This window comes from Chelonoidis abingdonii, chromosome 11 (assembly GCF_003597395.2).
Source record: "Chelonoidis abingdonii isolate Lonesome George chromosome 11, CheloAbing_2.0, whole genome shotgun sequence".
In the NCBI taxonomy this organism is placed as follows: domain Eukaryota; kingdom Metazoa; phylum Chordata; order Testudines; family Testudinidae; genus Chelonoidis; species Chelonoidis abingdonii.
Genome location: NC_133779.1, coordinates 31,167,274 through 31,192,428, shown reverse-complemented (window position 1 = coordinate 31,192,428; position 25,155 = coordinate 31,167,274). Strand labels below are relative to the sequence as shown.

At 57.6% G+C, this 25,155-nt stretch overlaps 1 protein-coding gene across 1 annotated transcript in view; it reads left to right on the top strand.

The window, feature by feature from the left end:
* Positions 1-25,155, top strand: part of LOC116835810 (unconventional myosin-Vb-like) — a 67,942-nt gene that overhangs the window by 32,161 nt on the left and 10,626 nt on the right. The window contains exons 7-27 of the mRNA XM_075071355.1: positions 1,704-1,785; positions 3,243-3,350; positions 4,210-4,316; positions 4,605-4,870; positions 5,866-5,947; positions 7,703-7,843; positions 9,405-9,530; positions 11,449-11,532; positions 13,070-13,222; positions 13,933-14,030; positions 14,465-14,551; positions 14,667-14,778; positions 16,493-16,704; positions 17,262-17,418; positions 18,345-18,584; positions 20,133-20,348; positions 21,225-21,318; positions 21,861-22,009; positions 22,727-22,843; positions 24,159-24,413; positions 24,517-24,629. Of these exons, the coding sequence (XP_074927456.1) occupies positions 1,704-1,785; positions 3,243-3,350; positions 4,210-4,316; positions 4,605-4,870; positions 5,866-5,947; positions 7,703-7,843; positions 9,405-9,530; positions 11,449-11,532; positions 13,070-13,222; positions 13,933-14,030; positions 14,465-14,551; positions 14,667-14,778; positions 16,493-16,704; positions 17,262-17,418; positions 18,345-18,584; positions 20,133-20,348; positions 21,225-21,318; positions 21,861-22,009; positions 22,727-22,843; positions 24,159-24,413; positions 24,517-24,629 (2,999 nt within the window). The remainder of the gene's footprint in view (positions 1-1,703; positions 1,786-3,242; positions 3,351-4,209; positions 4,317-4,604; positions 4,871-5,865; positions 5,948-7,702; positions 7,844-9,404; positions 9,531-11,448; positions 11,533-13,069; positions 13,223-13,932; positions 14,031-14,464; positions 14,552-14,666; positions 14,779-16,492; positions 16,705-17,261; positions 17,419-18,344; positions 18,585-20,132; positions 20,349-21,224; positions 21,319-21,860; positions 22,010-22,726; positions 22,844-24,158; positions 24,414-24,516; positions 24,630-25,155) is intronic.

Genomic DNA, 25,155 nt, shown 5'->3' with positions numbered 1-25,155 from the left:
CCCCGAGGCCCTCTGAGTTGGGGGTGAAGTAAATCTCCCCTTGGCTCCCCCTGCTAGCTAGTGGGCAGGGCTGTCCCTATGCCTATATTGGGGCATTCCTTCAATGCAAGCTCCAAATACTACCCAAATCCTTAGCCCCTGTGTGCGGTGGGCAGCACTCCCAGCGTGCAGCTGAGGTCGGAGGGCACCATGACCTGCCCAGGGCTGGCAGGGTGCATGGATGTCAGGTGGTGGTGAAGCTGCATGATGTGCTCTGACTATTGGACACTCCCGCCCCAGGGCCCTTGCTCGCTCATTAAGATTGAGCTGGGCCCCTGTTGCTGACCAAGATGCAAGGCTCCATGGGATTCTTAATCTGTCATCTCAATATCCTTCCCCCATCCCCGACGTGCCCGGTCTGTGCAGCCACAGCTTGCCGAGAGCTTCAGGAAACTTCCTGAACAAAAACGTGAGAGTTAAAAGGGCCTTTTTGACAACAGGAAACAGAAGACCTTGCGATTTCCTTCCCTGCACACAACACAACAAAGGCCATGGAGAGTGTTTTTTAATTTTTCATTGTGATGCTTTAACTCTTGTGAAAAGAAAATGGGGGTGTGTGGGGGCGGAGAGAGAACCAAACAGCCCCCCAGGATCACTGTTTTCTGTGGTAAAGCTGGAAAAAGGGAAGGCCTGAAAAAAACTTCAGTAAATTCTCATGGAAAAGTTAAGACCCCATCATTCAAAGCCTGCCAACCAAAGGGACCTGGATGCAAGTGTGGTTTTCACAACCAGTTTGGCCAGAGCTTGTGAGCGAGTTAAACACACCAACGAATGCCCTCCTCAGCAAACTTCCCACTGGTGGCAAAGCCCAAGGAAGTGGCTGAGCCTGGCTGGCTTACTGAAAGTTCAAATCCAGGGTCCGTCAGACAATCATGGGGAAGGAAGTTCCACAGACCCTTTGCTTACACTAAGGAGCTCTGTTGGCTGACCGAGGCAGGCGTCAAAGCTAGAAGGTTCCCACCTTGGGTCCAAATTGCTACCTTAACCCCCTTCCAGTGAGCAAATTGGTGAAAGCAAGACCTGGTTGTCTTTTATCAGGAGGGCTGGCTGACTTTCAAGCAGGAAACATTTTTGACCAGGGGGAAAGTTCCCTTTTTAAAATGCAGCTTTCCATTTTTTAAAGGGAAAATCCACTATATTGCTAAAAAAAAAAAAAAAAAAAACTAAAATGCCTATTCCAGAAACAGTGACCAGAAATTCCAATGGGGGAAGCTGGAGAAATGCTTCCCTGTTGCCTTCTGTGCCTTCCCTTCCTGGCTGGAGCTGGTGGTGGGGAGATGGCCGAGATGCCCTGAGATCCAGGCAAACCTGAAAGATTTGCATATGTAGCCAGACTGCAGTGCTCTTCCACGAGCTCCCACTTGGGTGGGAGGGAGTCTGAACTCAGATCCTTCCATTCCAAAAGCAGGAGGCTCTTCCTCTTGAGCTCAGGGAGAGACTCCCTTCGCTGGTAGCTATAGTAGTCCCTTATTCTCTTATGTGAACCAGCCACTAAGCATGGGTGGCCAGATACCCATCCTAGCACAGGTTTGTTACTGTGGAGGAGGGGATAGCGGTATCTGACGTGGCCTGTGCATTCCTTTAGCCAGAGGAATGAGGTAGCAAGAGGTGGAGGGATCCAGGAAAATCTCGACAAACCAGCTGTTCTGCTTATCTCTGTGCAGGCAAAAGCCGAGAGGAACTACCACATCTTCTACCAGCTGTGCGCGTCGGCCGCGCTGCCGGAGTTCCAAGGCTTGGGCCTCGGTAAGCTCCACAGGCAGCCAGCGTGCCAGCAAGAGCCCAGCCAGCTGTCCCTGCAGCAGCAGCTCTGGGTGGTGCGGAGTTGGGAAGCTGCCAGGCAAGGGTGGGCTCTATACAGGACATCTCAAACAAGGGCTGTGGAGATGGACAGGAGAACCTAGAGGGTGGGTGAGGTTACCAGGGTGGCTCTGGGGCTAAAGGACTTGTCCCCTTGTTGTTGACCTATAGTGCAGCATGAGAACCAGGGGCTGGTTGGACAATATTCATAGCAGGCAAACTGAAAAGGTAAATGCTTCTGGCAATGTATGGGGAAGAAACACGGCACGTGGCTTGGGTTCACAGGGAGAAGCAAAGCTCCTCCAATTATTCCATGGCGAATTTGCCTGTTCTTTGAAATCAACGCTTTCTGCAGAGGGGGTTTGGTTGGGACAAAGTTCCTCAGGTTTCAGTCCTGCCTGGTTTCCAATCTGGCTTCCTGACAACTTGTCATCCTGGCTTCTTGGCAGGCTGCCTGGTAGGCTGCTGGGGCCCGCAGGACTTCCAGGGTCTCCAGTACTGGGACAGCCCATTAGACAAACTGCTGCAGTCTGAGGGCTACCGGGTAGCTGGCTCTGGAGCTGTGGGAGTCTGGCTTCCCTTCAGCCCACCAGATAACTTTATTTTGAAATCAACCCACCACACTGATATTTGGGGGGATGGGCTGGATGACACTTATCTTTTTGCAAAGAAGTTTGAACTCGTGTGTGTTCCAAACCTCGAATTCTTAAAACCCTCCCCGGACTGGCACTAGGGCTCAGCTTTTGTGTCCAAGGGACTCAGTTCTTGCCTAGCACCAACAATGTGGCTGCTTCATACAGCTGGGGTCGGCAACCTATGGCACGCATGGCAAAGATGGCATGCAAGCTGATTTTTTTTAATGGCATGCTGCTGCCTGATGGGACTCCAGCGTGCCATTAAAAATCCTGCCCAGTGCGGTAAGCCGGGGGGTCCATGCTCCCAGGTTGGAGCACCCAGCTGAGTGCAGCAAGCCACCGGCCCCTTCCCCCACTTCCCTGGAGCTTCTTAAACATTTTGAAAACCTTGTTTGTTTTACAATACATTATATTAGTTATATAATATATAGACTTATAGAGAGACCTTCTAAAAAACATTAAAATGTATTACTGGCATGCAAAACCTTAAATCCGAGTGAATAAATGAAGACTCGGCACAGCACTTCTGAAAGATTGCCGACCCCTGACATACAGCTTTCTGCGTCGGTGTCTGGCCGTGTTCCACCAGGGTGGGCATGGGGATCAGAGTCTGGGCTTGGGAGCAGGGCCGTAGCTATCCCAGTAGCTAAGGGAAGCTGTGGGAGGCAAGACAGAGGCAGTGGGGCTGTTCTGCTGATATTGCTTGGTCACAGTGGAAGGGAACTAACTGGGGACTGGTGTCAGTATGGTTCATCTCTAACCTTGCAGGTGGGGCTGAATCCTTCCATTACACCAACCAGGGGCAGTGCACGCACCTTGAGGCCACTGATGATGCTGCTGACCTGGAGAGCACACGAAATGCCTTCTCGCTACTGGGTAGCTGTCCCTGCCTGGTCTGGTACCACCTCTGGCTGGGGGTGGGGAGATGGGCTTTGCTGCTCAGGGAGGGTTGGCGTTGCAGCTGGCTTGAATGCACTGGCTTTGCATGGTGACTGTGAGGAGCATGGGAGTCCCTCTACCACATCAGGCCGAGCTCGGGCAGCCTGATGTTTGAGGAAGGTGCAAGGAACCCCCTAGTGGATGGTTAAGGAATGACCCATCCATGGTTCTGACCCCCTGGCAGGCTCCCTGCACTAGGGTGACCAGACAGCAAGTGTGAAAATCAGGACAGGGGGTCAGGAGGGAGGTAACAGGAGCCTATATAAGAAAAAGACCCAAAAATCGGGACTATCCTTATAAAATCGGGACATCTGGTCACCCTACCCCCCACCCACCCCCAGGAGCGGTGCCCTAGGCGGGGGTCCTTCTACACTCCCAGTTTTCGGGACACTTCGGCGGCAGGTCCCGGAGCGAGTGAAGGACCCGCTGCTGAAGACCCGGAGCGCAGAAGGACCCCCTGCTGCCAAATTGCCACCAAGAGCAGCAAAATGCTGCCCCCCCACAATCCTGCTGCCCTAGGTGACTGCCTAGGTCCCGTAAATGGAAGCACTAGCCCTGCCCACCCCTGGTTCCCTGCTGGCAGCCAGGGGGAAAGCCACCTGGGGCTCCTTGGGGGTGGGGGGAGCTTTGTCAATGTCACTGTAAAATTGGCTCCTGGCAGGGGTGGGGGCTGCTGGCTCCTTGTCTGAACTGAAGCTGTCCTGGGGCTAGCAGGAGGGAGAGTGGCTAGTGGCCCTCTCCATGGGGCTGCCCAGCACCTGGCCTGGTTCGGTACCATGTGCTCTGTGTTCTGCAGGGGTCCATGAGTCAAGCCAGCTGGAACTGTTCAGCCTCCTGGCCGCTATCCTGCACCTGGGCAACATCCGGCTCCGAGCTAAGGACCGGCACGAGGAGAGCTGCTTTGCTGAGGTAAGGGGGAGCCAGCTTCCTCCACCCTGCAGCACTCTGTGGGTGTCCCCTCTCCAGCAGCCCTCGGGGTAGCAGACTGCCGGATTGATGGCTGAGGCAAGGGCCACCCTCGTCGGTCAAGCTAGAGGGGAGGGGCAGGTGTATGGGCCTTGGACTGTTGGCTCGAAATGGGGTGCTCTGCTGATCCCCCTTGGAGGCTCTTCCAGTACTGGCTGGAGGTCATGGGGAGGGCTCCCTTCCCCACAGCAACACAGCTGATGCGAGGTTTCCATCTCCATGCAGCCAGGAGACAAAGCCCTGGGCCTGTTCTGCACACTGCTGGGTGTGGAGAAGTCCCAGGTGTCGCGCTGGCTCTGCTACCGCAAGCTGGTCACGGCCAGCGAGACCTACGTGAAGCCTATGTCCAGGCAGCAGGCCCTGAACTCCCGCGATGCCCTGGCCAAGCACATCTATGGACAGCTCTTCAAGTGGATCGTGAGCAGGATCAACAAAGCCCTGCGGGCATCTTGCAGACAGCAGGCCTCCATCGGCATCCTGGACATCTACGGGTAAGGACTGGGCTTGCGTGGAGTCCAGCCTTCCTCGCTTGAGGCCCCCAGGAATGTTGGACCATCCTCTGCTCACCCCTGAGTGAAGGAGGGTTTGTGCCTGCTCAGGGGAGTGAATCGACATGGGGTCCTTCCTGGTGAAACCTCTCTACTAGTGAGCCAGCTGGGCGGCAGGTGCCCTGCGTTAACCAGGTGATGTGGCCTCAGAGCATGGACTGCCTGGGTGACCCTTTCTCCACACACCTGGCCAGTCTCCTCTGGGGTCTTCTGAGCTGGCGGGTCCTAGCTCTCCTGTTCCCCTATGTTCCTTCCTTCCCCACGTGGGGCACAGGTGCCTACCTGGCAGACTGTCTGGGAAATCCAACTCCAGCCCCATGTGGGCAAGACTAGGGTATGTGGCTGGGCCAAGCTAGAGAGCGGCTCTGGTTGTCTGTGTTCATTGGGCTTGGCCAGCTGTGGGCCATAGCAGCATCCTTCCCGCTCCCCATCTCCTGCTCTTTCTGGTGCACTTGGAGTGCTCCCTGGCCGGCCCTGCTGGACTCCTGCCTAGAGGCTGTCATGTGCCGCCCCCCTCCCCGCTTTGGAAGACCTGAGGGTTCAGGGCAACTTGGGGCCTTGCTGAAGCATATGGGGTGGAGAGGAGTGTTAGGCCCAGGGATCCTCTCTGCTCCAGCACTGAACCAAGCTGGACTTGTTTCCCCCACTAATTTGGGGGGAGGGATAGCTCAGTGGTTTGAGCATTGGCTTGCTAAACCCAGGTTTGTGAGTTCAATCCTTGAGGGGGCCATTTAGAGAACAGGGGTAAAAATCTGTCTGGGGATTGGTCCTGCTTTGAGCAGGGGGTTGGACTAGATACCTCCTGAGGTCCCTTCCAACCCTGATATTCTATGATGATTCTCCTTGTTGAAAAGCACAAACCCTTGGAGAGGCCTTGTCAGCTCCCCTGTCATCCTTCTCACCTTTCTCCTAGTCACCCTCACCCTGTCTTCCTTCAGGTTCGAGACATTCACAGTCAACAGCTTTGAGCAGTTCTGCATCAACTACGCCAACGAGAAGCTGCAGCAGCACTTCAACCTGGTCAGTGCTGCCATCCCAGCTGTTGCCTGCTGGGCTCTCATACCCTTGCCGGGGAGTCTAGAGCTGGCAGGCTGTCTCTGTACAGCACCTGGCACAGCACGGCCCAGGTCCAAGACTAGGCTCCTGGGTGCTACAGTAAAACAGACTAACTGAATTACCCGGGGAAGGTCACTGGGTACCTGAACGTCTGTTCTCCCCTCTCTTGTCCGAAGCCTGGTGCCCTCCAGGCAGCATGCTGTGGGTGTGGTAGTAACTGCCAACACCCCCTGCCCTTTCCTCCCCTCCACGCCTTGGAGCTGGCTGGGGAAGCTTTGAAAGGCCCCTGAATGGCTCTTACGAGCTGATAGTTGAGCTAGCAAGAAACTGAGTTTGACACCTGCATATTGAATTCTGTGTCTGGCGCCTTAGTGCTGAGGCCAGTTAGGCTGTGTCTGTAACAGTGCTCTGGTCACTGGGACCAGCCCAACAGCAGCTGCTGAAGAGTTCACCAGAGAACAGTCTGACATTGGTGCCAGAGCTGTTCCCCCACAAACCCCTAATGTCTGGAGCTGGCTGGCTGGGAAATCTTTTTGGTCTCAAATTTCCTACAAAAATGCTTCTCTCCCTCCCCTCCTCCCCCCGCCATCAAAATGTTTCTTTCCTTAAAGGGTCAGTTTTGACACTGTTTCGGTCAGTGTCCCCACTGGACACTTTAGGAACAGGCTCATTTTTCTTGAAATAAAACTCAGTTTATACAAAAACTTAAAAAAAAAAAAAAAAAAAAAAAAAAAGCTAATAGTCAAAATTGGAACACATCGCTAAAATCAAACCTACTTTTTTAGAATTTCATTTTGTTGAAAACTTTTTAAAATCTTCATTCCACTTCTGAACAGAGAGTTTGAAAATCGGGGGAACTTCCTGTGAAACAGGATCTGTCCCGTGCTGGTTCAGCTAATGATAGAGCTGCTAAGAGTTGCCAAGCCACTAAAAAGTGTGCTGCAACAATGTAAACTCTGATCTTGTCCCCATCCGACGTGCCCTCGGCTCACCAGGCTCCTGCTTGTTTGGGGGGTAGATAGGATGTGGAACCTCAACTCCCTTCACAGGCTGCCACCTGCCCACAAAATCCCATTTGCAGGGCTGAATTGCCATGTTCGCCCAGGGGCTGGGGGTTCCGCGGATGTCACTACTGCTGACGCTTGTGCAGCTGGGGTGTTCGCTGGTCTGGTCTCTGGGCTGTGCTTGTCAAGTGTGCTGGTTAGCCTGGAGGGCTGGAAATAGCAAAGGAGCCTAGGGGAATCAGGCACCTGATTCCATTGTGGCAAGGATGTTCAGAGGATTCCATGCGGGGGGTTCTGTCCAGAGAAAATGGAGCAGGGGCCCGCCCCCAAGCAGAGTGCTGTTGTGGTGACTCAACACCTGAGTGGCCCTTACGACAGTTCCCCAAATCCCAGTCCTGGCCTGGCAGGGCTGTGCAGAGCTGTTGGAGTCTGCCTAACACAGCAGGCAGCCTTGGGCCGATTCTCCCCTCCCTGCAGCTCGTGGTCACTTGCCACCTGTGCAGCATGGCCAGAAGTGCCCTTGTCGTCGGCATCTCCAGGCAGGGGCACCGACCGAGCATCTTCCCAGGCGGAAGGGCTGCCCACTGGCATGGCACAGTCAGGCAGTAGTGCAGGGTCTGCTGAAACATAGACCGAACTCTGGCTAACCTCCCCCAGCCCTATGCAGGGGCAGGAGGGGCGAGAGCTCTGATCCTGTTCCCATCCCTCCCCGTAGCATGTCTTTAAGCTGGAGCAGGAGGAATACATGAAGGAGGAGATCCCCTGGACCTTCATTGACTTCTACGACAATCAGCCTTGCATCGACCTCATCGAGGCCAGGCTGGGCATTCTGGACCTGCTGAATGAGGAGTGCAAGGTGAGCGTCCGTCCTGTCTCGCTGGGGGGCCAGCAGCACAGCTGGGGGCGAGGCCGGCTTTGGGGGGCGCGAGGGTCCAGCACACTCCTTGCAGCCTGGATAACGGGACAGTCTCTGGTCCTAGGCCTGAGCCAACCTGTCCTCAAACGAACACCCTGTGGGGAACAGCCGACAGCTTCCCAGTCCTGGTGCCTTGTCCTCCCCTCTTGTGAGGGGTGTGGAAGCTTGGCCAGGGGAGGGGAGGCATTGGGGAGCCCTGATACTACATTGCCTGTTCAAATGCAGCCCAGGCTGATGGTGGCAGAAAACTGCTGCTGTGGGCTTGGGTCTCAGGCCCATCCTGTGTCGAGGTGCCCACTGCCCACCACACTGGGCATGGCATGGCATGGCTTGGCAGACCGTAGGCTGGCCCTCGGCTTGACAGCATGAGGGAAGACAGGAAAGGCACTTCATGCAGTACTTGCGCCTCACAGCTCTGCACATGGCACCCTGACAAATCCACAAACAGTGATAACTTCTAGCCAACCATCCGGCTGCAAAGAAGCTAAGTCAGCCCCACCCCGGGTGCCTCCGAGATGCACTCCTGGTCTTGGGGCAGCTCCAGGCACCAGCAGGCCAAGCGAGTGCCTGGGGTGGCAAGCCACGGGGGGCGCTTTGCCAGTTGCCACGTGGGCGGCAGGCAGGCTGCCTTCAGCAGCATACCTGCAGAGGGTCCGCTGGTCCTGCGGCTTTGGCGGACCTCCCGCAGACTGCTGCCGAATGCAGTCTGCCTGCCATGCTTGGGGCGGCAAAATGCCTAGAGCCGTGCTCGGTCAGCTCTCCATTGGGCACGGGACCAAAGGGGCTTGGCTGGCTTGTGCTGCATAAGAAATACAGGCGGCAGCACGTGGGTAGAGGGTAAGAGGTGTAAGAGTTGGCTGCCTGCTTTCCACAAGGGCATTGCAAACAGTAGGGAGCATCTAGCATAATGGGCAATGTCCCTTTCCCGGCTGGGCCTGCTCCCGGCAGGCAGTTAGCTGGGATGAGCTTCAAAACTGGAGGGGGTTTGGAGAAGAGCCAGGAGACCAATCAAAGGAAAATCTGCCAATGAGTGACAGCCACAAGGAGCTCAATTGAGTTAGTTTATCCAAGAGAAAATTAAGGAGTGACTTGACTGCTGTCTGAATCTGTGTGGGGAACAAATATATTTAATAATGGGCTCTGCACTCTAGCAGGGAAAGGTCTTGCATGATCCAGTGGCTACAAATTGAAGCTGGAAAGGGCATACATTTTTGACAGCCCGAGTAACCATTGGAACAATTTACCAAGGCTTGTGGTGGATTCTCCATCACTGATGATGATGATTAGATGAAGATGGATGGGGTTTCTGAGGTCTAGGAATGATTTTGGGGGTAGCTCTCTGGCCTGTCTCGTACAAGTCAGCCCAGATTGCAGTGGTCCCATCTGGCCTTGGAATGAAGTAATCTAAATACCCAGCTGCAGATGGATGCCCTACAGGGGCAACGGAGGTGTCCTGTTCCCCAGGCCTCCTGCTGTCTGACTTGCCTTCTCTGCCTCCCAGATGCCCAAGGGCAGTGATGCGAGCTGGGCTCAGAAGCTCTACGACAAGCACCTTCACCACAGCCCCCACTTCCAGAAGCCCAAGATGTCCACAGAGGCCTTCATTGTCCACCACTTCGCGGGCAAGGTAAGAGGGCCCCTGGGGGGAGGTCCCAGGGCACAGGTCGGGGGGCACTGGGGTGAGGAACGGAGCTGGCTGGGAAGTCTGTCTTGGAAAAATCTGAACACTGAAGTTTTCTCTCCCAAACTAATGCTGTTGTATAACCGCACTGGACTCCTTGTGGTGCTGGTTGGGGAAGGGGGACTCTCCCGAAGCAGGAGGGAGCCCAGCAGGCCCAGGACTGCGACAGCATGAGCTTTGCAGCCAAATGTCACTGCGGTGCCCGCCCGCTGCTGTCCGCGCTCCGCTGGGGCAGGGTGCCCAGGAGGCTGGCTGCAGGGGAAAGCTGCCTTCCCATGTGCCAGGGCCCAGTGGGTCTGCAGCCGGCCCCCTCCTGCCACTTGCTCCAGGGCTGAGTGGGCTCCTAGCATGGTGATGGGGCTGGAAACAAAGCAGGCTCTGTTAGAGCCAGCCTGTGACTGGAGTCTGAACTCTGTCCCGTGCCTCCCTCAGCCCTAAGTACGTGTCTCTAGTAGTCTACGGGCCCCTTAAAACAAGCTCCCTGTTCTGCACTGTGCATCCTGGGACTGGTAGTTCCTAGAGATCAGGTGACTTGTAGGCTTGGAGCAAGGCCTGCTGGGAGAAGAAACAAGATATAAGGCACTGCGGTTCTGCAGCAACGGGAGCTGCTGGTGAAGGACTAGGTCTGGCACAGATGAAACTAAACCTGTCTGGAGAATCCAGTGTCTAGAGATGGTCACCACACCTGTGTTGGGTGTGGCTGCAAGTGGCACTGCCTAAATGCCAGGAGACACCCCCACTCTAGCTGGCACCCACTGGGAGCATCCACAGCACCAGCTGCTGATCTGTGGGGAGCTCCCAGCCACTCTGGGTTTGTTAGAGCATCCAGGGCAGGCTGGTGAGCTTTGAGCAGGGGCGGGCAAACTTTTTTTTCTTTTCTCTTTTTTTGGTCAGGTTTCATAAATTGAATGAAGGGCCAGTTAGGGGAGGGGGTCGTGGCCTGGCCCCCACTGTCTATCTGCCCCTCACCCTGGGACCCCACTCCCGGTCACCTGACTGCCCCCGGACCCCCACTGCCCCATCCAACCCCTCCTCTCATTTCTGAGGCGCCCCCGACCCCAGGACTGCTGCCCCATCCAACCATCCCTTCTCCCTGGCCCCTGACTGCCCCCTGGGACCCCCTCCCCCTGACCACCGCCCCTGAACTCCCCCGCCCTATATCCAACCTCTCTGTGCCCCTTTACCACACTGCCTGGAGCACTGGTGGCTGGCGGCACTACAACTCAGGCTGGGGAGGACCGTCCCGTGGGCCGTAGTTTGCCCACCACTGGCTTTGAGCCTCGGACTCCCAGGGGCTGTTGGGACTCCAAGCAGTTTGTGCTGGGGCGTTCGGCTCTAGTCCCTTCGGAGGGGCCCCTGTGGGCAGGGGCTGGACTAGACTGCTCCTGAGGCCCCCTCCAGCCTGACATTTCTATGGCTCCATGTCCGTCGCCTGGGCAGGGGGTATTTGTGTGGATTAAACAGAATTCCAGCTGCAGCCAGCATTTGGCAATGACTCCAGGGCTCACCTCGCTGAGGGCTGGACCTGGGTCTGTGAGGCCCATCCACCTGTGTGTGTGTGTGTGTGTGTGTGTGTGTGACACACACCTGTTTAGGCACAATTCTTCACCACCACCCCTGTGTAACCAGCAGGCGAACTCCCACCCACCCTGAGCCGTTCCGTGGAGAACAACACTAGTACAAACATGGGCTGGGGCATCTCAAAGGCCCAAGAGCTTTACACACCCAACTCCCATTAGCTCTGATTCCCCACCCCCAGTACCTCTGCTCTGGAGACCCCTGGGCTCTAGATTGTCCCAGGAGACCCTGAGGCTGTCATAGCCCGGAGCTGATGAGGCCTCCTGCATGCCCTGTTTACCCACAGGTGGAGTATCAGTGCAGCGGGTTCCTGGAGAAGAATCAAGACACCGTCCATGCAGAGCTGATCGGGCTCCTCCGAGCCAGCAAGGTGAGTCCACGACCCTCCCAGCGGGGGAGGCGCTTGGCAGCAGACTGCACAGAGGAAGGTGGCAGGCAGGTGTCCCTGAAGTCCATCTGCATCCTGTGCCAGGATGGGGATTGTAATGTGGGTCAGAAGGGGCAGTGCTGGCGCCTTGGGGAGAAGTGTGCTGGCAAACCTGCACCCCCCCCCCCGCAAACCTAGAGTGATAGGGGAGCCCCAGTATTCAAGATTTGCAAACAAAGGGATCTTGACAACACAACTGACCTGGGGGGTTGTGGGGGGCACAGTGTCCTCACTGTGGATGCCAAGGTGGGGACCAACATGCCTCCTGCCATAAGGGCAAAAGCTACACCCACCTTGAGCCCTCTCTCCATGGAGAGAGGGCGTGAGGAGGGCAGGGTGATGGGAGCTGTGGTGCAGATGCCAGGAGAGCAATCTAGGAAATAGCCTGATAGCCAATTAGTCCTATCCATGATACCCTGAGTCATCAGGCCCCCTTCTCAGAGCACCTGCTGCTGGTGCAGCTGCAAAGGCTTGTTGCAGACTAAGCTGTGGGTGGGTCAGAAAATGAAGACTTGCCTCCACCAGGGGGTGCCAGACCTCTATTACCCTACCTCCCCCCCGCCCCTATAAACCATGCTCTGCAAACTGACCTGTGAAACAGCTGGCTGGCTAGAAACCCCCTGGTGTGGGAACGGCCTGTGGGAGCCCAACAGGCCAGGCCTCGCCAGCAGAGCTGATGGCTGGGAATGGGAAGCGGGAGGGGGACTCCAGGTGTCTGAACACTCTGCTGTGCTGGGGCTCCAGGCCACTGTTGCAATACGGGGTGCTAGGTACTGGGAGCTGTTAGCCTGGAGGGCGGCTGGCAGACAAGGCAACAGTGACCTTGCTGTTAAGCTAATCGTCCATCATTTCTCTCTTTCGCCCCCCCCACCCCTCCATTGCCATCCTGGGGACCCCACAGAAGGTAAGTGGTGCCGCAGGGTAGGAGATACAGGCCACTCTCCCTTGGCTGCCGGGCTCATGGGGACTGGTGGGGGAGCCTGGAGGTTTCATCACATGACGTGGAGGGGTGGCAGCCTTAGGGGTGATGCCTGGTGCGTTGCAATGGGCAGAAGCCTGGGCCCCTCACTCAGGGCTGTGGATGCTATTCGCCCTGTTGGAAGTGGGGGTGAGCTGCTCCCTAAGCTGGGGCGGGGGGGCATAGGCTGGTTCGTGTCATGCTCCATACTGACCCCAGGCTTAGATCCCTGCTGCCTGTGACTCAGCGGGGTTCTGTGCAGGTCAGACTCTGCCTGACACCCCACCTGGTGCAGGGAGTAGCTGCCCATGAGCGGCACTGGCACAGCTGTGGGGAGGGCTGCACCCCACCGCAGGGCCTGCCGTTCTCATGCAGCTGGCTCTGTGGCTCCCCACCGTGCTACTGCAGCTGGGGGGCTATGGCCACGGAGCCCCTAGTAGCGATAGAGCTTGGGGTTGCCGGCTGCCTGCCCCTGCTTGCCAGTAGGTGTCACTCATGGCCTGCTGCTGTCTCCCCACCCAGTCTGCGCTGCTCGGGGAGCTCTTCCCGGAGGAGGGGGACGGCAGCATCGCCCTACCCTCCCGCAGGTCGCACGGCTCCAGGGTGACCGTCCGCCCCGGCAGGAGGTCTCTGCCAGCTACTGACAAGGAGCACAAGAAACCCATCTCCACCCAGGTACCCAGCGGGGCTGGCGTGTCCTATCCCCGTTCCATCTGCCCACCCATGGTGAGAGCTTCAGCCCCCCACGTGTCACTACCCCCTTTAATGCTGCGCTGAGCATCCACCCCTGTGAAAACCCCACCTGGCTTCTCAACATGCTGAGCAGATTCCTCCTCCGCCCTCAGGAAATCTTATTGGCCTGGCTCTGCCTTAGAAGTGCTGAGCCCCTACAAATCCTGCTGGCCTCTGGGGCAGCTGGTGCTCAGCACAGCTGGAAATCGGGGATCTGTGCCCCTGTCAGTGAGATGCTCCAGACCCTTTCTCTGGGTGCTGGGGAGAGATGGGCCCAAGCACACAGACCTTCCCAGACTCTGCTGTGTGCTGGGGCTGGCCTGAGCTGCAGCCCCACAGGCTTGGTGGGCTGAGGACTCTGGTTCCAGGCCGCTTGAAGGCTTATTAGCATTCGAAGCACTGAATGGTGCTGCTAGGTGAGGAGGTGGGTGGAAAGGGGCAGCTGCGTATCCAGGGGGTTGCATTCAGGGGTTCCCCTTCTCCCTTGGACCAGCCTTCAGCTTAGGACAATGTGTCCTGGTGCTCTCTGCTGCCCACCCAGTGTCCAGGCCCCTTGCCTATGCCCACAGAGGGTGGGGGAAATGCAGCTCATGGGGCCCCCAACCCTCCCCAGGGAGTCTAGAAGCATCTTCACTCTGCTCTGTCCCCCGCAGTTCAAAGCATCGCTGCACAAGCTCATGGAGACCCTGAGCAGCACTGCACCCCACTACGTGCGCTGCATCAAACCCAACGACCGCAAGCAGCCCTTCGAGTGAGTGCCTGGCAGCTCTGCAGTGGGGCAGGGGCTGGAGGAGGAGAGACTCCAGCTGGATATGCCAGGGCCAGACCTGCTGTCTGGGGAACCTGCATCACCAAGGAACTCTCATGAAACTAGCAGCAACGTGTTCTGTCCCCTGCGGTGGGACTGGCTCCGCAGTAGCGAAACTGGCCTCCTTGGTCCAGTGCAGAGTTGAGCGACTTCCCTTGCTGTCTGGAACGGCTGCACAGCAGGGCTGTGAGCTGCTAAACCAGCGGCCTCGTTCCCATGGGCGCCTCTGCATGCTATTGTGGCACAAGCAGTCAGCAAGCAGGTGGCCTGCCCAGGCTTGGGCCGAGAACCGTGCCAACTAGGCATACTGCATGTGGGATGGCAGCCCTAAGGAACCGTCGCTCGGCGGGTGCTGACTCTGACTCTCTCTGCTCTAGGTTTGATGCCAAGCGAGCAGTCGAGCAGCTGAGAGCCTGCGGGGTCCTGGAAACCATTCAGATCAGCGCCTCTGGCTACCCATCCAGGTACGGCCAACCCAGGCGTTTTCTGCCTGCCCACCTCTCTGCTGGAGCATTTGGGCTCCTGGCGCTCACTAACTCACCCTGTTGGGTCTGGCTTCTGTTTCCTCCCCGCCTGCAGGTGGACGTACGTGGAGTTCTTCAGCAGGTACAGGGCTCTGACATACCCAGAGGAGCTGATGGGCGCTGATGAGAGGCAGACCTGCCAGCTTGTCCTCAAGAGGCTGCTGAAGGTAAGAGCCCTGCACGTTGCCGTGCTGCGAGAGAGGACCCTGAATGGGGCAGTAGGGGATTAAATTCTAGGCCCTCGCTGCTACTGCACCCAGCCTTTCCTGCCACCCCGCCCGCTCCTCCCTGCCCTGCGGGGAGCTGCCTGCTGGTGCACCTGGCCGTGTGGCCTTGATGGGCCCCTCCTTCCTAGCCGTGAGGTCACTATTGCAGGAAACGGGTGGTTCAAGTCCATCTGGATTGTGCCATAGCCTCAGGCTGGGGGTGTCTGGGGGCAGGTGTCACTGCCTGCGGGTGCTGCAGTCATCTGTCCATTCTCGATAATGGGACTAGCCTGCCTAGTGTCCTACTGCTCCCACTGTGTCCTAGAGACTGGCAAAGGGTGCCTGGCCCAGAACCCTGTGCCCAACACAACCTGCTCCCGCGGGAAACATCAACTCAGCCAAAATCCACCAACTTCCCCGTGGAGACGGTGCTGCATTGCCCGGTGGGAGGTGTGGTCCAGGCTGCCTCTCCTCCATGCACCAGTCTGCCTTCCTGACGAGCAGCTTGTCCTAAGTCTCTGGCCACGGAGCCTGCCTCATAAAGCAGGGGTTCCCAAACTATGGGACACGCGCCCCTGGGAGTACGCGTGGGAGAAATTGTGTAATGCTGGATTTTGATTGCATTTTCCTAATAGGCTACTCAGACGAAGCTTTTTAAAACTGGGAATTTATTATATAAAATACGGTACATTTCCTTCAAGATGTACTGATGAGAACAGATGCAGGGCGACACTGCCATGCGAAGCCCTCCCCTCCAATCACTGTGCAACGCAAGTTCAGTTGCCCAGCAACTGTCCGGTCTGTCTGAGCTCAAACTTAGGGTTTTTTGGGGTGTACCTGTTGATGCTCTAACTAGATCTGTATGTAACCGTGGAAGCTGGGCCGATGGCGAAAACCAGGCAGCGTGAAGAACGGAGTCTCCATGATGAGAAGGGGGTGGGGACGCAGGCAGCCTGCAGATCTGGAAGGGGTCTGCACTGAGCAACATTTGGGAGCCTCTGCCATAGAGAGGGCACGAGAGGCCCCTGAACTACAACTCCCAAGAGGCATTGCAGCAGCCTTTCCAAACTGGAATATTGAGGATTTTGGCTGAAATCTTGGGGGAGCAGGGGGGTTCTAACCAGCCCTGGACATCTGAGCCCATGGGTGGGCCATGTAGGCCGGGTGAGCTCCTGCCAGCTGGTGCTGACTGTACTGTGCTAAGCTGGCATTAGGCTGGTCCCATGGCCAAGTTGAGGGTCCCCATTCTCTGGGCAGGCCAAGACCTGTCCCGGTCTCTGCATGCTGCAGCTTCCTTTCTGCCCAGGCCGGAGACTGTCTGCAGAACACTAGGATTCGTTCCCCAGCTCTGCCAGTCTGACGTTGAACAAGCAGCTTATCCTCTGGGGACCCATGTACCAGTGATACCTCCCGGCGTGCAGCTCAGTGTTGGGAGTGCTGCAGTTGGAGGGGGCATTGGGTGTCTAAAGGGTTAATACCCCCCTCTCCGTCTGGATGCTGTAGCCCTCCTCCTGTCAGCTGTGGGAAGAGGGTCTGTCCAGCCAAGTCCTGGCACCAGGAAGGACCCACACAGCACTGCTGCTATTCAAGTCTGCAGCAAGGAGCACCCATGGCTGAGTTCGCTCTACCTCATTGTACTTGCCTGGTCATGGATCTCACTATCCCCTTCCCACAGGACCCTAGCAAATACCAGTGCGGGAAGAGCAAGATCTTCTTCCGTGCTGGCCAGGTGGCCTTCTTGGAGGAGCTGCGTGGCAGGAGGCTGAGAGCAGCCTGTGTCATCATTCAGAAGAGCCTTCGTTGCTGGCTGGGGAGGAGACACTTCTTGCGTATGCGAGCTGCAGCCATCTGCCTCCAACGCTTTTTCCGGGGCTTCCTGGCCCGGAGGTAAGAGGTGCTGCCCACATCTGCCAGGTTGAGCCAGGCATTCATGTGGCTCTGCCTTGGCATCATCTGGCCCCTGGAGACCCATCTCTGGGCACCCTCGCCCTTTGCAGTACCCAGCTGCTGGATCAGGGCAGCTAAGAGCCGCTGATGCAGTGTCTGTCTGGCAAACAGCATCCCCGAAGTTACAGCAGATGGAGGCCTAGGCAGGGACCTGGAGCTAGCCACGCTCCACCCCAGAGGTGGCAGCATTTCCAAAGCTACTGTAAAAATCCCACATCCCTACTCTGGGAGCCAGGAGAAACTGGTGCCAGGACAGCAGCTTCAGTTGGGTCTCATTGGGGGGTGAATGGAGCTCTACCCTAGCTCTGAGCCTAGGGAGGTGAGGGCTTGGCCTCAGGACCTGGTGCTGGGTCTTTGTTGTGGGGGTCTGCAAGGGACTAGGGTAGACCCTGGATCTGTTCTGCTGGGGGTTGCTCTGTCCCTGGGGGGGTGTAAGTTCTGCCCTGCCCCAGTGGGCTCTGGCTTCCCATGCCCAACGCCTGTTGCCCTTTGGGCAGGCTTGCCAGGCACCTGAGGAGGACCAGCGCCGCTCTCACCTTGCAGAAGAACTTCAAGATGGCCCTGGCCAGGCGCTCGTACCTCCGCACCCAGGCAGCAGCGGTCACCATCCAGGCCTTCGCCCGCGGCATGTTCGCCAGGCGCCTGCACCGCCAGGTATCAGCCCTGCCCGCAGCCACGGGATTGGGGATCTGCTCGTGGCAGCAGCTTCAGACAGGGACATCCCGTGTGTGCTCCCAGTGCCCAGGGGGTGCAGCCCTTGGGGAAGGGGGTACTGATGGGTTACGGGAGCCCCAGGTAATGTGGGAGGGGGGTGGGCTGGCAGGTGCATCCTGGGATCTGGAGAGAGCCCCCTTGCTTAGTACCCCTGTAGAGCAGAGATGCATCCCCCTTTCGCTGCAGGTAGAGAGCAGTTACCTGCTGTTTTGGCTCAGCTCCTTGTCCTGCGTGTGCAGGGAGTGTGGGGCCTTACCTGGCAGCATGGAGGGAGGATACCTGTGGGCAGCCCCCGCCCCAACTTCAGGCAGTGTGAGCAAGTCGTGCTGTGACTCCCCAGGCAGGGGTAACTCTCTCTCCTGCCTGGGGTACGGGGCGCCTGGGGGCCCATTCAGGGTCTGAGAACTGCCCCATCCCCACCCTCAGGAGTGACCAGGTTCCTAGCGTATATCGAAGGTGGTACGTGCGCCTCAGCTCGGGGGATCTGCATTGTGTCATTGTGCTGGCTCATGTGGGTCCAGTGTCCAGCGGGGCTTGCACTGGAGCAGCCCATGCCCCACACCTGCTCACAGCCCCTCTGTGGGGAGCAGGCAGAGTCTTAGAGCCACGGCTGGCTTCATGCTGGTGCTGACTTTCACTTGTCCGGCTGGGTGCTCCACCCCATCCCACCTCTTCTCCAAGGCCCCACCCTCCTATTCTCACTGGCATCCTTGGCGTCAGAGGCAGGGGGTGCAGCGTTGTCCCTAACTTGAGTGTTCTTGGATCCCTTGTGGCCGCTATTTGTGCGAGGACAGAGCTGCCGGCACTTGGTGCTCTGGCCAAGTTTCTGTCCTAAACCTTGGCCGCTGTGTCTGCTCTCTGCCCAGATGGTGGCAAGCCAGAAAGCTGTGGTGATCCAGAGCGCAGTGAGGGGCTGGCTGGCTCGCACCAAGTACCTTCGGGTGCGCGGGGCGGCGGTCTATCTGCAGTGCTGCTACCGGCGCATGCGGGCTCGCAGGGAGCTGAGGCAGCTCCGGATCGAGGCGAAGTCGGTGGAGCACTACAAACAGCTCAACAAAGGCATGGAGATCAAAGTGATGCAGCTGCAGTGCAAAGTGGATGAGCAGGTGGGTGGGTCAGTTCCTCCTGCTGCCCCAGAGCTACAGGGGGATTCCTGGGCCTCTAGTGCTGGGATGAACCTTAAAGCCAAGGTACTGACTGCTCATGGGCGTGTTTGGGAGTGTCCTGGGGAGCTGCGTTCTGCCTTGCTAAGTTCCCCTAGCAGTCTATGTTGGATCATCTCCTCCTCCTTCAGTGTTCCTGTGAGCTGTTAAGCAGTAGCCATACTCCACTCCAGAGGTGGCTGCATTTCACTCCTTTAATGGTACTGTACAATCTCCAATCACTCTCTGCTGAGAAAAGGTGCCTGGGGGAAACACTTCTCTTCCCTTCTCCTGGGAAGCACTGTCCATTAGTGCAGCCAGACTTTGGTTTTTTCCCGTCCTAGCAGTACCCGACTTCCTTCTGCACCCTGGAAACTTGGATTGGGCTCTCCTGGCAGAGCAGGATCCTGGACCTCTTGGCTCAGGACAGATTTCTAGTTCTGAACCCACCTAACTCCCTATGGCTCCGCCCTCGGGTGGGTAGGGGAAAGCGAAGGTGTGGGGAGTGTGGCAGTGCAGATGAAGCAGCTGGCTTTGTAGGGCTGGAGGAAAGCTGCAAGCGGCAGCGGCTTTCCCTGCTCTGGTCTCCTCTTGGGTATTTCATGGGGCGCCTCGGGGACCAAGTGGCTCTAGGGGGCACCACATGCTCAGGCCCCAGCAGCCTTCGAACCTTTTCTTCTCCCCACCCCTCTCCCGTGTGACCCAGTGGATGCCGTTTGTGTAGTTTCCTCGCGGTGCCTACTGTCTGCCCTCTCCCCCACCCGGCAGCATCTCTGGCTCTGCTCGTGCCCGGCACGCCGTGCTCTGTCGCTGAATATTTACCAGTTGGCGCCACCATCTGTCTGCCTCCCGTGTCTCGCGGTTTGCTCTCTGCTGGGGAGCGGCTTCTTTAAATCGAACCCGCGTCCCTGACGGTCTCTGGCCTATGTGGGCAAACCCCATCTCGCTGCTCTGGGGTGGGGCAAAGGGGACTTGGGAAAAGCCAGCGCACTCTTGGGCCAAACACATCTGGGGTGGGGCAGGGCAGCGGCCCTGGATCTCTGACACAGGCGGGCCCCTGAGATGTGCAGAGCCTGGGAACAGCAGGTGGCTCAATGCCAAGGAGCAGGCACACCAGGCCCAGCCCTAGCACAGGAAAGACCGGCCTGTACGGCAGGGCTGGTAAAGCAGGAAACTGGGAGTCAGGACTTCTGGGTTCCGTTCTCAGCCCTGATACCGAAGTGATGGGCTTTGGTGAAGTCATTCCTCCTCCTATGCCTCAGTTTCCCCAGCAGTGTCCTGGGGCTGACCCTGCCTGGGTTGGTGGCGGCACTGGATAGCACCTCACTTCCAGGGAGATGTTTGGCTTTGGGGGGGATGATGGGGCAGCCTGGGGGGATGAGACTGAGGCAGCTTCTCTGGATTTCCCCCCTTCCTGGTTCCCCACTGTGTAATGCTTAGATAAGAATCGCCCAGTTCCTCCCCTGGGACCCTGCAGGCCTGAACCGGCTCTTGACTGCTCTCCTCCCACAGGCCAGGGAGAACCGGAGCCTCTCAGAGCAGCTGTCAGCACTGAGAGCCTCCCACAACGAGGAGGTGGAGCGTCTGTGCAGTGAGCTGCGGGGGCTGCGGGAGGACAAGGCGCATGAGACACGCATCCGGGAGCTGCAGGAGCAGCTGCAGCGCGTGGAGTTAGAGAAGAGCAGCTCGGAAGGCCGGCTGGGCCAGGAGATAGAGGAGCTGAAACAGGTACAGGGCAGAGGCAGGGGTGACCCTTGACTGTCTGGATAGCTAGCAGCTAGCAATAACATTGAGGGGAGTTAAACGTCCCTTCCTTAGACCTGGTCCCAAAGAGCAGCGATCTCCACCCCAGTGGTTAATGCGTGTGACTCAAACTCAGCACTGAGCATACGGGGCAGCTCCAATAGCTGGCAGCAGTAGTAGGCTGGTTATCCTCTCTTGCTCAGCCGTGAGAGGGGGAGGTGATGCAAGCGTGCTTCTTGCTAGTGTGTTGCAAAGGCTCTGGTGACTTAACAAGCTAGTCAGAACATAGACTTGGCAGGAGTCGATTTTTTAATCGATAAATATCAACCACCATAAATATCCCTGTATATACAAAGGGTCAAATATGTCCATCGATATTCGAAACCTAGACAGCCAGAAACGCTGCTTGACGTTAACCTTCTGAAAGCAAACCCGGATTATTCTGTATATCTGACGTAAGAAGTTGACGATCAGGTTTAAGTTGTAAAGCTTTAACTCTCGGAGTCTCCACCTTGTCTGATCCCCTTTCTGCCACCAAAGTTCCCACAACTGAAAATTTGAATAAAAAATTGAAGCAAGCACTTAAATCCTTGATGCTGCCTATCAAAAGTAAAACTGTCAATAAATCTCCCATGCAAGGGCCTGGCTATTCTCTGGGCCCCCTGGCTGGTGGGGTAGAAGAAGGACCAGCCCTGCAGCCTGTGATGGGCCCCATATAAAAGAGCCTGCCTGGCCTCTGGCCTCTGACCCCCCCCGAGCAGGTCCCCTTGCCCCATAGCTCTGGACTGCTGTCAAGGTCTGCCCCCACCACCCAGCTCGCGCTCTCTCTCTCTCTCTCTCTCTCTCTCTCTCTCCCGCCAGCGCCTGACTGAGCTGGAAGCCATGAAATCCAATCTGAAGGAAGAGAAGGACGCTCTCAACCAGAGGATCATGGAGCAGTCGCAGGAGCTGGAAGGTAAAACACGCGACCCCCCCCCCCCAGCCCCTTTCCTGCTGTGCCAGGTGCAATCAGCTGGGGGCTGGATTCTAGGGAAGCTCAGCAGGTGGCTCCGGCTGTGCTCACCCGGGCGGCCCAGTTCTGTGGGCAGGGTGATGCTGGCAATTGGTGACTGCCAAGCTGAGACTGTGGCCCAAAACTAGGTGGGCTGGTTACTGAGACAGCTCCTGGCAGTCACTGCCCCAGCTCTGTGCCCAGCCTCGTCCCAGAGGCGAGGTCTCATGTGGCCTGAGCCTGCCCATCCTAGTGGCTAAATCATGGGGCCGCTGGCCATGCTGCGAAGTTCCCAGCTCTCTCCTGCGAGGCTCCACACCAGAGGAGGTGTGTTCCAGGGGCAGTGCAGCATTGGAGCTCGGCAGCCCCATTGACGTTCCTCCCCTGGCACTGGTGCCTGGGCTCCTACACAGAGTGGTCACTGGGGAGGGAGCAGAGCCTGTCCCAGGTCCAGGCCTGTAGGCGAATTTTACCTTCTCTGCTCCCCTCTTCCCCGCCCCCTGCAGACCAGCTGCGCCAGCACGTGGCGGCGGAGAGCCAGGAGCTGCTGTGCCAGCTGGAGGGGGAGAGGGCTCGCTACCAGAACCTGGTGAAAGAGTGCGCCCGTCTGGAGCAGTGCTGCGAGAACCTGCAGGATGAGGTGGCCTTCCACAAGGTGAGCAGTGCGGGCTGGGCTGATGCCCTGACCTCAGGACATCCCAGATATCCCAGGGAGCCAGGCGAGGGGTCCCAGGCTGCTGCTAAATGGAGGAAAGCTCTTGCTGAAGGATTCTCGCATGGAGGCCAGATGGGCAGGACTGGGGAGGTGGGCAGGAAGCCTGGCGGCAGGTGCCTGGCTGGTCTGTGCTGTGTCCACTCAGTCCCAGGGCTTGGAGGTGGCCCTAGGGTCGCTCTGTGTTCAGAGCTGCGCCCTACTGCTGAGAACAGATCTGCACCCTCGGCACGAAGCTGGCTGGTGCTTTCGAAACCATGAGGAGCCCAAATCCCCGTGACTCCACGTGGTGTCTGGGTGCCAGACACCTTCAGCTCTCTGGGAAAGTCCCAGCCCGAAGCTGATGTCACAGCTGCACCATCCACTTCTGCCCTGCCCCTAGAGATCAGAGGGGAACGTCTCTCTGGTTCTCATGGTGGGACTCTCAGGCGGGCAGCACATCCACTGGAGGACAGAGGCATCCCGCCCCATATCTGTCACCACTGGGCTAGGGAGCAGTAACACGTGCCCACTCAAAGCTATTGATGTGTGGTCCGAGCTGTCTCCCTGCCGAGTTCTCCCCATGCTGACCCTGCTGCCCATGCCCTAGCCCCCCTGTAACAAGGACTGGAGCTTCAGCCACCGTATAACACACCCTTGTACCTTTCCTCCTTGCTCCAGCGAACCCCCAGCCTCCAAAGGTCCCCTTCGTCTGACAGCATCCTGGACTCTGAATGCAGCTACCCATCGTCTCTGTCAACGGCCCCGTCCCGGGATGATGCCGACCAGCAGAGCGAGGTGAGGCACTTTCACATCAACCAATTGGCTTTGGTGCATGGCTCTGCTGCCCTGACTGCAGGCGGGAAGCTGAGCGTCTGGGCTCTGGAACGAGTCGTATTGTGGTTTGCATTGGCCTGGGCACAGGCAAGGAGCCGGCGAAGTCCTTCAGAACTGGCCAGCTGCCTGGGACCAGATGTTCCCTCTCTCGTCCGTGCCCCCCGGCATCCTGTCTGATTCCTTCTTCGGATCAGCCCAGCTTGGCTGCACACTTCAGCCCGAGAGTCCGGTGCCTCACTCACCCTTCAGTAAAAACAGCATCCCCGAGCCGAGCATGCCCTCCAGCCCTTTGCCCCTCGGCGGTGGCAGCGGCATCTAGCTGCCAGTCCCATTGGCACCAGCCTGTGGCTGGGAATCGTAGCAAGGCCCTTCTGAGTGGATGGGCTGCACTGGTGATCTCGTTGGTTCAGCCCAGTTAGTGCCTGCAAAGACATGACCTTTGACTGGCACCTGTTGCACAGGTATCCATGTGCTTCCTGTGTCACAAACCTCCCCTCCCATGTGAGGTCTCCTCAGCTGGGGAAACTGCCCGAGCTCACAGCTTGGTGGCAGAGCCAGGAGTAAACCCTAGTGTCCACTCCCCTGTGCTGCCTCCCGGCAGATGTGCCCAGTGTTTGTGTGCACAACTGGGCTCACCAGGCCAACCTGTCCTGCCGTCCCACAGTTGCCACTGTGTGGTCAGATGCTAGGGGTGCCCTTTCTGCTCACTCCTGGAGGGTGCCAGACAGGGGTGAAAGGGCTTACCAGTACGCCGGAGTCCTGAGTGGGGGTGTGGCCTCAACCAGAAGAGGCGGAGCCTTTCAAAATTTTTAAAGGTCTTTAAATCACCTCAGAGCTACCTGCTGCAGAGGTGGCTGGGGGCTCAGGGGCGAATTAAAGGGCCCAGGGGTCTGGCCAACAGGGAGCTCCAGGCCCTTTAAATCCCTGTCAGAGCTCCGGGAGCTGGGCTCGGGTGGGGATTTGAAGTGTCCGGTGCTCCCTGCAATGACTGGAGCCCTGGGCCATTTAAATCACTGCTGCGGAAGCCGGTCCAGTCCGACACAACATACTGCTCTTGCTGGTACACCGCACTGTACCATACCAGCTTACTTTCACCTCTGGTGCCAGATGGACTGCGGGTTGGGGCATTCATGGGGAGTTAGTGCAGAGTTTGGCATCAGGCACCGCCTGCCCAGTGCAGCCAGATGGCCCAGTCCAAGTGGGGCTTGGTGTCCAGTGTTCGACACACCAGGGATGGTACTTAAATGCATCTTCTCACCTCCTGCTCCACCCACAGTCCTCATCTCAGTCCCTGGACCAGGAGAGGGGCCGCTGGAGGCAGAGCCACGAGTGGAGGAGGCTCAGATCAGACAGCCCTTCCTCCTCGCTGAATGACGACGATGGGCAGGACCCCTATGAGAAGGCTTATCTCCTCCTCCTGGGGCAGCTCAACGTGGTCACGGAGGACCTGGCCAGGACCCGTGAGGAGCTGCGCAGGGCCAAGGCTCAGCTGGCTCACGAGAGGAAACCATTTGAGATCTTCAAGCGCCGGGTGAGATTCTCACCCATCATGTCCCTTGCTGCAGCAGTGGTGGGGGTGGGGAGGGGCCTGCTGCCTGAATGGCCTGGTTCAGTCTCCTCCTCCTCCCCAGCAGAACATTGCAGAGATCCTGGGGTTGAACAGGAGCCCAGAGAAGATGATAGAGGAAGATTCCATGAGAGAGGAAGACTTGAAATATGCATATGATGCTCTCCGAGTCTCCAATAAGTGAGTCTGTTTACTCAGTGTCTCAGCCATGTCTGGGTTTTCCATAATGCTGCTGTGGAAGGCTTAAAAACCACCCGTGGGGGCCTGGCCTCCAGCGCTACTCAGAGGATTCAGGGGGCCTGGGGCAAAGCAATTTCAGGAGTCCTTCCATAAAAAAAAGTTGCAATACTATAGAATGCTATATTCTCATGGGGCCCTTGCGGGGTCCAGGGCAAATTTCCCCACTTCTTCCCCCCCCCCCCCATGACTGGCCCTAGGGGAGCAGCAGGTCATCTGAGGTTGCAGGGATGCATTTGTGGTGGAAAGGCGAGATGGGGTTTGGGTGGCAAGAGCCAGGTCAGAGCACTGACCGTGGAAAGTGTGTGATTCAGAGTGTGGAGACTTCAAAAATTTCCAGAGTCAAGTCTTCTGGGTTCTATTCCAATCTCAGCCTTGGACTTAAGCAACCCCTGCCTCAGTTTCCCTAGCTGTAAAATGGGGAAAGCTTGCCTGTCTCACTCACAATGGGGCATAGAGTTGAGGCCTC